The sequence below is a fragment of the Puma concolor genome, chromosome E2 (assembly GCF_028749965.1).
Source record: "Puma concolor isolate L17-30 chromosome E2, mPumCon1.1.hap2, whole genome shotgun sequence".
Lineage (NCBI taxonomy): Eukaryota > Metazoa > Chordata > Mammalia > Carnivora > Felidae > Puma > Puma concolor.
Window position 1 is genome coordinate 52,498,785 of NC_141681.1, and position 10,322 is coordinate 52,509,106.

The following is a 10,322-nucleotide window of genomic DNA, read 5'->3' on the forward strand; positions in this document are numbered from 1 at the left end:
ACACAGTAAATTTATGTTACGAATATTTCACAGTTAAACATTTTTAAATCAAATTTTAAAGTACAGATGCCTAAGTCTCATCCTCAGAGTCTGCGATCTACTTGGTCTAGGATAGAGCTCGAGCCTCAAGAGAAAAAACAAATACCTATGTATCTCAATGTCCTCATCTTTAAAAGGGAAATCCAACAGGAGCGCCCAGGTGGCTCAGTTGTTTAAGCTTCGGACTCTTCGATTTCCAGGCAGGTCGCGATATCACAGTTCGTGAGTTAGAGCCCCGCATTGGGACTCTGGGCTGAGAGCCCCGGGCCTGTTTGGGATGCTGTCTCCCTCTCTCTCTCTGCCCCTTCCCCCCTTGCTCTCTCTCTTTCAAAATAAATTAAAATAAATAAATAAACTTTAAAATGGAAATCCAACAAACATTTACTGAGTATTGTCCTAGGTGCTAGGGACACCACATAGAACAAAACAAACTCCCTTCCTAGCCTCTAGTAAGCGGGGGCAGACCCCCAAAATAAAGAAAATATAAATATTCCTATTTAACAATCACCCAATCTAGCAGTTACCTTGTGCCAGGCACTGCGCCAAGTATTTTAAAATACTAACAAATTCAGGGGCACCTGGGGGGCTCGGTCGGTTGAGACTCTTGACTTTGGCTCAGGTCATGATCTCACCGGGTCGTGCCTAGGGCTCTGTGCTGACAGTGGGGAGCCTGCTTGGGATTCTCTCTCCCTCTCTCTCTGCCCTCTCCTGCTGGTACTCTCTCCCTCTCTATCAAAATAAATAAATAAACTTAAAATAAAATAAAATAAAATAAAATAAAATAAAATAAAATAAAATAATGAATTCAGTTGTCTCAAGAGCCCTGGAGATACATCCTGCCATTGTCCCCATTTTCCAGATGAGAAGATGGCAGCACAGAGAGGTGAAACAACTTGCCCAAGGTCACACAGCTTGCAAACTGTGGAACTGGAAATCGAACCCAGGCCAGTGCAGCTCCAAAGTTCATGCTTTTAGCACTGTACTTACTTCCTCGCTGAACTGTGTAACTAATAAAGTATACAGCTTGTGCCAACTATACTCAAATAATTAAAAAAAAAAAAACTGTCAAGCGATTGTTTCCTATCTCAATAACGGGACAAATATTTATTGAGGACCAACATGAGTTGCGGGCTCTGGTTTTCCCTAGCAAAAAAATACATATAAATATATATATATAAATATATATATATAATTTATATATATATATGTATATGTATATATGTATATATATATACATATAATAAATGTATATATATAAATACATATAAATAAATATTGTATGTGTATATAAATATATATATGTATACATATATATGTGTATATATATACATATATATGTGTGTATATATATATAGCAAATTATGTATATATGTTTATACAATATCTATATCCCAGAAATAAGTTACAACTACTCTCTCTCTCTCTATATATATATATATGTATACACACACACACACACACATACACACACACATACACACACACACACATACACACACACATACACACACACATACACACATACACACACATACACACACACACATACACACACACATACACACACACACACACACACACATACACACACACATACAGCAGGCCAGAAGTCAATAAGGGCTTAGGAGAAAAATTAAGCAGGGAAGGGAGACAGGGAAGGTGTAAGTGGTCCAATGTTAAACAGGTGATTGAGGAAGGGCTGCAAAGGAAGCAAAGGTAGGAACCACGCAGGTGTCTTGGAAAGAACATGCCCAGTATCATAATAGTATTCTTTATACATTCATTTTTAAATAATTTTTTGTTTATTTATTTCTTTTGAGAGAGACAGAGAGAGAGAGAGAGAGAGCATGAGCTGGGAGGGGGAGGAGAGGGAGAGGGAGAGAGAGAGAATCCCAAGCAGGCTCTGCAGAGTCGGCCCAGAGCCCAACTTGGGGCTCGAACTCACAAAACCGTGAGATCATGACCTAAGCCAAAATCAAGAGTTTTACACTTAACCGACTGAGCCATCCAGGTGCCCTGTTTATAAATTCTTTCTTAAGGGCTAAATGAATATATGGAAAGCATTGAAAACATTGTTCTTTTATTATTATTATTTAAGATTTTGTTTTTAAGTAATCTCTACACCCAATGTGGGGCTCGAACCCACAACCCTGAGATCAAGAGTCACATGTTTTACTGACTGAGTCAGTCAAGCACACCGTATTTTTTTTTTTAAGTTAACAAAAATTTTTCTTTTTTTTTAAGTAGCGGCTTGAACTCACAACCCTGAGATTAAGACCTGAGCTGAGATCAAGAGTTGGACGCTTAACTGACTGAGCCACCCAGGGGCCCCTTAAGTTTTTTAAATTAAAAAAAAAAAAAATTTAAACAGTGCTCTTTAAACAGACCACATAGAAAGTTGCTCAAGAAAGGTTAGAATGGTTAGAATAAATCATTTTATTTTAGAATGTTTTTTTAAGTTTATTAACTTATTTTGAGAGAGAGAGAGGGAGCAAGTGAGGGGAAGGGGCATGGGGGCGGGGAGAGAGAGAGAGAGAGAGAGAGAGGGAGGGAGAGGGAGAGAGAGAATCCCAAGCAGGCTCTGTACCGTCAGCATGGAGCCCGACGTGGGGCTCGAACTCACGAACTTTGAGATCATGGCCTGAGCTGAAGTCGGGTGTTTACCCAACTGAGCCATCCAGGCACCCCATTAGCTTTTATTTTTAAAGTTTCATTTTTATTTTTTATTTATGTATTTATTTTTTCAATTTTTTTAATGTTGATTTTTGAGAGACAGAGACAGAGTGCAAGTGGGGGAGGAATGCAGAAGGCAGAGAGAGAGGGAGACACAGAATCCGAAGCAGGCTCCAGGCTCCGAGCTGTCAGCACAGAGCCCCAACACGGGGCTTGAACTCATGAACTGAGAGATCATGACCTGAGCCAAAGTCGGATGCTTAACCGACTGACCCACCCAGGCGCCCCTAAAGGTTCATTTTTAAACTAACTCTCATTCTCTTTCCTACCCCCGCCCCACTCCCGAAATTCAGTCTAATATTGAGCTATTTTCCTTGTTATTGTGTGACAGAAAGGGGACTCTCTTCTGTGCGCCAAGCACCGTTTACACACTCAGGGTAAAGCTATGAACAAGACAGATTTACACCCCACTCTCGGGGAGCTGACATTTTTTCGGGGAGACAGGCAAAAAACATGCACACACAAATAAACAAGGGAATTTCAGACACTGGAAGAAATGGCACTTAAGCTCAGATCCAAATAACAAGAAGGAGGTAGCTGTGAGAAGACAGGGCAGGGAGGGAGGCACAGAGGACAAGTGCACAGACCCAGAGACGGGGGACAGCTTGGCTTGCTCAAGGGACAGAGAACAGGCCAGCTCCGCCAGATCAAAGAAAAGTGAGGACAGTGTAACAGATGAATTTGGGGAATTGGCAGGGGCCAGATCGTGGACACCCTTAAGACCATTTTAGGCGAGTACGCATTTTATTCCAAGGGCAATGGGGAGCCATGGGAGGATTCTGAGCAGCAAAGTGTCATGATTTGACTCATGAGCTACTCCAACAGTCCGGGCAGGAGGTGACGGCCTCATGGACTAGAGGAGGTAGTAAGAAACGGACTCAGGATGGGGCGCCTGGGTGGCTCAGTAGGTTAAGGGTATGACTTCGGCACAGGTCACGATCTCAAGGTTCGTGAGCTCGAGCCCCGCGTCGGGAGCCCCGAGCCTACTTCGGATTCTGTGTCTCCCTCTCTCCCTGCCCCTCTCTGCTCATGCTCTGTCTCTCTCAAAAATAAATAAACATTAAAAAAATTCGTTGTTTAATGCGAACGGCTAGTGGGTAGCTAAGTTCCGGCTGAAAATACAGGTGCCCACACTACATCTAGCCTCGCAGAGTCTGATTCCATTTAGCATTTCACGGGGCGGGGTGGGGGGAGGCATGGATCGACAAGGTCACATCTCAAGTGCACGGCTCAGTGAATGGTCAAACTGCACACACCCCGTCACTAACATCTTGATAAATAATGGAAGTTGGAATCAGTCCCCAGAAATCTCCCTCCTGGCCCACACTCTATCTTCTCCGGAGGCACCCACGTTCCTCCCTCCTAACACCGTATAGCGGTCGCATCCTTCTCGGTGCTTCCTCAAGGAAATGATAACATATGTAGTCTGATGTCTAGCATCTTTCAGCTTTCGGCATTAGGAAGTGTGAGATTCACTGATGTTGCTGGGGTAGCCGCACAATATATTTACTCCTTCCCAGGCCGTGGTTTGTAAAGCTCTAATTTGCAACCAGGGCTTCGAACCATTGGCCCCGACTTTAAGAAGCAGGTTTCTGGGCCCACCTCTCCCTTTCCCTCCTCCAGATGTCCCGTCTCACCTCTATCCATTCCCCCTCTACACACACACACACACACACACAAACACACACACACACACACACACTGCGCCCCGTCCCCACCCCCAGCTACAGGCTGCGCCCATAGGGGGGCCTCCACCGCTCACCCGACAGCACCACCTCCACCAGGTCGCCCTCCTGGATGTCTCCAACTGAGCGCACCAGCTGCAAGAGGTTGGCCGACGTGGGGTCATGTTTGAAGAGAAGGATCTTGTCGTAAAGGCCGTAGAAGCCACACTCGGGGAACTGAGGGGCGGGAGAGGGAGGCGGTGACCGAGAAAGGCTCCCCGAGCTGCCTTCAGCGGGGCGGTCTGGAACGCTCCCAGGGCAGGGCCGGCAGCTTCCCCCGGAAACAGAGACCCCACAGCCCTAGCTTCCTGCCTGCTCCCTCCCTGGTGCAGCTCGAAGCTCAGGCGGGCGGGGTGCCAGGGCCCCAGGTGTGCTGGGAGACAGCACCGCTGACAGAGTTTGGTGGCCGGACAAAGAAACTAGGGTGGGAGGGAGAGTGGCTCTGGGAGCGTGGGCATCTAGAATTTTCCAGGGGGGCGGGTGTGTGTGGTGAGGGGCTAAGCGAACACCCGCTCCTTTATTCTCCCCGCCTTCCCAGCTTCCTTCCTGGATCTACTGTCCCTGTTACCTGGCTCCAAGCCCAGCACTAGGGTGGGGCCAGCTGGAAGAAGGGGATTTAGGACATCTGGGGGGTGCGGGGGTGGCGGCAGGAAGGCTAGGGCTCAAGGGAGCTCGAGGTAGGGAGGGTGCCCCCCCACCCAATGCCCAAAGGACCCAGGTGTCCCAGTCCCTAGCTTGGGCTGGTTGGTTGCTGGGGGGGGGGGGGGTGGTGGACAGGAAATGAAACCTGGTAGAACAGAAAGTGAAACAGCCCAGGTGGGGCAGCTGGAAAGAAGGAAGAAGGGAAGGGACGTGCCACACCTGGACAGAGAAGGCACAACAAAACGGGGGTGAGGCCTGAGGGAGTAGGCAGAAGATGTGAGCGCCCCCGGACAAATTACCCCCAGGGGGCAATCAGCCCTCCAACCTACCCCACCCCCCACCCAGTTTTCTCACAGAGCCACTGAGTTGGGTGTGAAAACTAGGCCTCTGGGTTTGGGGATTGGGTGGAGGGTGAAGGAAGCCCCATGTGTTCTTGTCTGCTGGGAGAGGGTTCAGGTGACAGGGCCTAGGCCCTGACTGCTTGGTCGGATAGGTGGGGGGGGGGGGGGGAGCGGGGAGAGGGGGCTTTCTCTAGGTGTCAGTTGCCTTGTCTGTAAAACGGGGGAGTTGGCTCAGTTCCTGAGGTTTCTCGGAAGCCCAAAGAATTCATTATCAGGGGTCTGAGAAGATTCTGGAACGTGGATATTTTGGGATTCCAACATGCTCACATGATAGTATTATATACATCTATCTCAGGTTCGAACATATTCTATGTTTGAGGATTTCGCCACCCCAGAGTAGCACGGTCTGGTATTTTCATGTTCTAGAAATCTAATACACAAGGATTCTAGTGTTTGAATATTTTACCATTAGGATTGCAACAACCCAGCATTCCAAAAGTCTAACATGTTCACAGTCTAGGATTCCAGCAGCCCAGGAATCCAATATTCTAACATTTTTACAGTCTCGAACTCCAACAACAGAGAATCCCACTATCCTAACTTTTGACGTTCTAGAATTCACGCATTGAGTGCCACCTGATTCCCCCTCGGCCCGTGATCCCCAGCTTCTCACCGAGGTAAGGCTGGGGTTGGGGAAGGCCTGTTTTCATAGGCCGGCATCAGACCTGAGGAGTGGGGACAGAGTCCCCAGAGCTTCTGGGGGTTCCAAAGAGGTGCTGGCCCCACCACACACATCTCAGGCCTGGGGGAGGGCAGAGATTGGGCTCTGAGACCTCACTTACCCCACGGCAGCTAGTGCAAGCGCCCACACCCACACGTGTCACCCGATAGCCACAGCCAGTGCGGCTTGGATTTCTACTGTTTCCACCAAATGGGAGGTCCGGGATGGGCTTGAATGCGGAGGTCCCCCATCTGCTCACCCCACCGGCCCCTTCCTTCCCACTTCTACACCTAGCTGGCCTCTCCCTTCCTCCCTGCTGGCTGCAGAAAACAACAAACAACATACAGGGACACGCAACTTGGGGAGACCTTTGGAGCACCCCACCCTTGCCCTGGCCTCCCTCAAAAGGAGAGTGGGGTGAGGAGGCAACTGGGGGGCTAAATGCCCCACCCCCACCTCCCAGTCGCCCAAGGTTTCATCGTCCTTCTTCTCCCTCCCCTATGCCGGGCTCCAGGCCACCTCTGGCAGCGCCCCGCCCCCCTGCAGACCTCTCCCCAAGCTGGAGGAGAGACGCTGCACCCTCACCTTCTGGTCCACGATGGAGCAAGCCAGCTGCTTCACATGGGCCAGCTCGGAGGCGGTGGGCAGCAGCACAAACTCGCGGGTCAGCCCGATCTGGATGTGGAAGGAGACCCCGGAGCTCGGAGCTGGGATCTGGGCCAGCTGCGGTGGCGGCGACTGCAACTCCAAGCCGCCGGGCGGCGGAGGAGACCCAGGCCCGGGAGAGCCTGGGAGCCCGGCGAGATGGGAGGGGGGGGCGGCCATAGGGGAAAGGCCCGGGACCGGCCGCCCGGCGCCCACCCGGGATCCGGCTGAAGGAGTCCGGGGACCCCGGGCCACTGGATCCAAGGGAGCTCGTAAGCTGGTAGCGGGAGTGCGGGGATCCCGGGGCTACGAGAAAAGAAACCTAGCAGGTTGAGGGCACTCGAGGATGGCGGGACCCTGGGAAATTAGAGAAGTGTGATCCAGTGGATCAGACGTCCGGGAATCATAAAGGAGAGATCTAATGGTTTGAGGCACCCAGAGATTGAGAGATTCTAAGAAATCAAGAAAATCTAGCAGGTCGGGATCTCAGGGATCAGGAGAGCCCAGGATCCAGAGGCCCCTTGGGGAGAGAAAGGCTTGAGAAGAGAGCGGGCGGAGGGGGTGGGGGGGAGTAGGATCGCAGAATCCAATGGCTCTAAGAAGAGGATCCAATTAAGAAGGGGGCCCGAGGGGATTCACCAGACCCTGGGGGTGGAGGACAGGAGTCTCTGAGTCGGGGATCGAGTGGATCCCAGGGATCCGACGGGCCCAGGGATGGGCAGAGGGATCCTGAGGGCCGGGGTACTAAGGAGGGAATCTCACGGGTCTCAGAAGTTGGAGAAAAGTTCGGTCGGGGGCCGTGGAGAAGGGGGCGTTCCCAGCGGCGGTGGAGGGGGCGGGGGGGGGGGCAAGGGAGGGTCGCCCGGCGCCGGGCGCCGGTGGCTCTTTTTCCCCCTCCAAAGTTTAACTCTGCGGCTGCGGCCCAGGAGGAAGTGTCCGGAGCGATGGCGCAGTCGGCCAATCCGCGCGGGCCTCGGTGACGTCGAGATGGGCGGAGTCTGTCGAGGGGCCGGGGGCGGAAGGAGAGGGCGGGCCCCGCACCTCCGAGTGGGGGCGTCACCTGCCCCTCCTGGGTCCGGGAGTCTGGGGTGCGAGATGCAGGGCAGGGCAGGGATCCGGGACCGATTCCTACCCCCCAACACACCCAAGTCTAGAAAGTTAACTATTCCCAGAGTTGGAGAGGAGGGGCGAGGCACCCTCATCCCCGCCACAGGTCGCGGGGGCCCGGGCTGAGGAGGCGCCTGGCCCTTTAAGGAAGGGGGCCCGTCTAGCCTGGCCGGCATCCGGCGCCCACCGCAGGGGAAAGGGTGGGAAACTGGTGTCAGGTCCAGCCCGCTCCGGGATCTCTGAACTCGGTCTGCCTCTTCTCAGATCGTCGTCCTCCCCACCCCTACCCCACCCCGCCCAGGAGAGGGGGTGCTGTAGAGATCCCTCCCCCCCTCAAGCCCGCTACACAGATGGGAAGGCAGAGGTCTCCAGATGGGCAGAAGGACCTTGACTCATGTCTGTCTCTGGAAATCTTGGCAAGGTGCATGGAGAAACCTGGAGGGGCTGGAGCTGGATTATCTGTGCAGGGAGAGTCAGACCCAGGGCCGACAGAGAAGGGGTGTAGTTTCCTTTAATCAGCTCGCCACTCCGCCCCAGCCCTCAGGAGTGGAGAGCCACAGACCGGGAGTTGGGGGGGGGGGGGTGCCTGAAAGGGCCATAGCAACTGGGGAAGACAACACCCCCACCCCCACCTCATAGAGGGAGAACAGTTTGTTCTCCTGGGGGAACTGTGCATGTGTCTGTGTGCCTTTAGGTGAGTGGCTTCCCCTCTCTGGGCCTGTTTCTCCCTCTGTTAGATGGGACAGTGATAGGACTGACCCCAGAGGGTCTTTGTGGGGATTAATGAGGTTGTATGATGGCGCCTGGCACACAGCTGAGGTTCAGTAGGTGGTGGCCATCACTGTAATTTGCACAAATAAAGGTGCACCTCGAGGTAGGCACCTCGAGCACTCAGGGGTTAAGTAGAGTATGTTCATTCAGTCAGTCGTCTCGGGAAGCATTGAATGCCGGCCTACTACGTGCCAAGCTTGTCCTAAAACAGTTCCTCCAGCCTGTTCAGGAGCAATTCAGACTCGATTTCTCTTCCCCAGCTAATAAGAAGAGTGGCTGCCATTAGTTTACATTCAGGAAACAGAACCCCCCCATGGGGCATTACGACTTGTCCGAGATCACCACTGAAGCTGCTACCGCCCCCATCCCCTTCACTGAAGGTTCAAGGCCTGGCTTTGAGCTCCAAAGACATCCCAGTAGAGATGGGCCACCTGCCCGCCTGGGTTCCAGACCAGCAGGGCTGGCTGGGGCTGGGGGCCTTGAGACGGGCCCCCCTTCCCGGTAAAGGGCTGCTAGGGGCAGCTGAGGTCGTCGGTACAGTAGCGACTGCCACCACATCCGGGGGCTGGGCCGGCTGGGGCTGGGGAAGGAAGGAAGTCTGAGGCTGGAGTGAAAACCCAAACCACCACCTGGGGAAGCTGCTCAGCGCCCAGAGGGATGAGGGGTGAACAAGGCCACGTGGAGCTCACAGTTAGGCTCCTGTCAGTGTCACCTGATGGCCATCTGCCAACCTGCATCCTTCTTCAAGCGTTCCTAGGGCCCCGACAGGAGCCAGGTCCTACTGTGGGCACTGGGGCACAGCCCTTGACAACCCAGGGGGTGGGCCTTAGCATCCGGCACGTTGTACAGACCATGCCGAGGGCCAGGGGTGTGCAGAGGGAGTCCCACAGGACTGGGTACAAATTCTGATGACCTTCTGGAGGCCCTGAGCAGCCCCCCGCCTGCACCCCATTTTCTGTAGCTTGGTCTAACGATCCCACTTTTGGAGGGTGTCGTGAGGACCCAGTGAAATAGCACGTGAGGAACTTGGCGTGGCATCTGGTTCCCACTGGGTGCATACCTGACCACTTGGGTCTGACCACCTTGGTGAGGGGAAGGGACTCCTCAGGGCTCCTCCCCGCATGGCGGGAGCTCTCCCTTCACCCTCCATGGTGGCTGAGGCTCTAGTAAGCCCAGGCCCACGTGGGGAGGACAGGCGAGGTGGGGAGTTAAGTACTCAGGATGAGCCCTCTGGCCTCCTACCACCCATCACACATGGGGGCTGGGGGTGGGGAGGGGGAGTCTCAAGCTGTCACAACATGTCGTGTTTCTCAGGGCTCTGCCCCCAGGCTGCTGCTGAGGCCCCTGGGGAAGGAGTGTGCTCAGGAACAGAAAGGAGGGGCCCGGGGAGATTCGGTCCTGTGCCCCCATTTCCGGCCCTCCACCCACAACCCGCCCAAACCCTGGGCCCCTCTCTGGCACCCCCCCCCCCGCACCCTACCACAAAACCCCAACCCATCATCCCCTCCCTGAGCTCCACCCAGCCCAGGCAGAACCCATTACCCCTCTCCTGAAGTCCCCGGTCCCCTGAGCCCCCTCAACAGTCAGCACCGCCACCCA

General features: G+C 53.3%; 1 protein-coding gene across 2 annotated transcripts in view; it reads right to left on the reverse strand.

Annotated features, from left to right (window-relative positions):
• The window catches only part of PRKD2 (protein kinase D2), a 35,235-nt gene extending 27,446 nt beyond the window's left edge, over nt 1–7,789 (reverse strand). Inside the window, exons 1-2 of one of the 2 annotated variants that reach the window (XM_086690186.1) lie at nt 6,786–7,789; nt 4,535–4,673 (exon numbers count right to left, since the gene is read on the reverse strand). In XM_086690186.1, coding sequence (XP_086546312.1) covers nt 4,535–4,673; nt 6,786–7,025 — 379 coding nt within the window. In that variant the 5' untranslated portion in view covers nt 7,026–7,789. The remainder of the gene's footprint in view (nt 1–4,534; nt 4,674–6,785) is intronic. The other variant, XM_086690187.1, reaches the window with a different exon arrangement.
• Nucleotides 7,790–10,322: the final 2,533 nt, after the last annotated feature.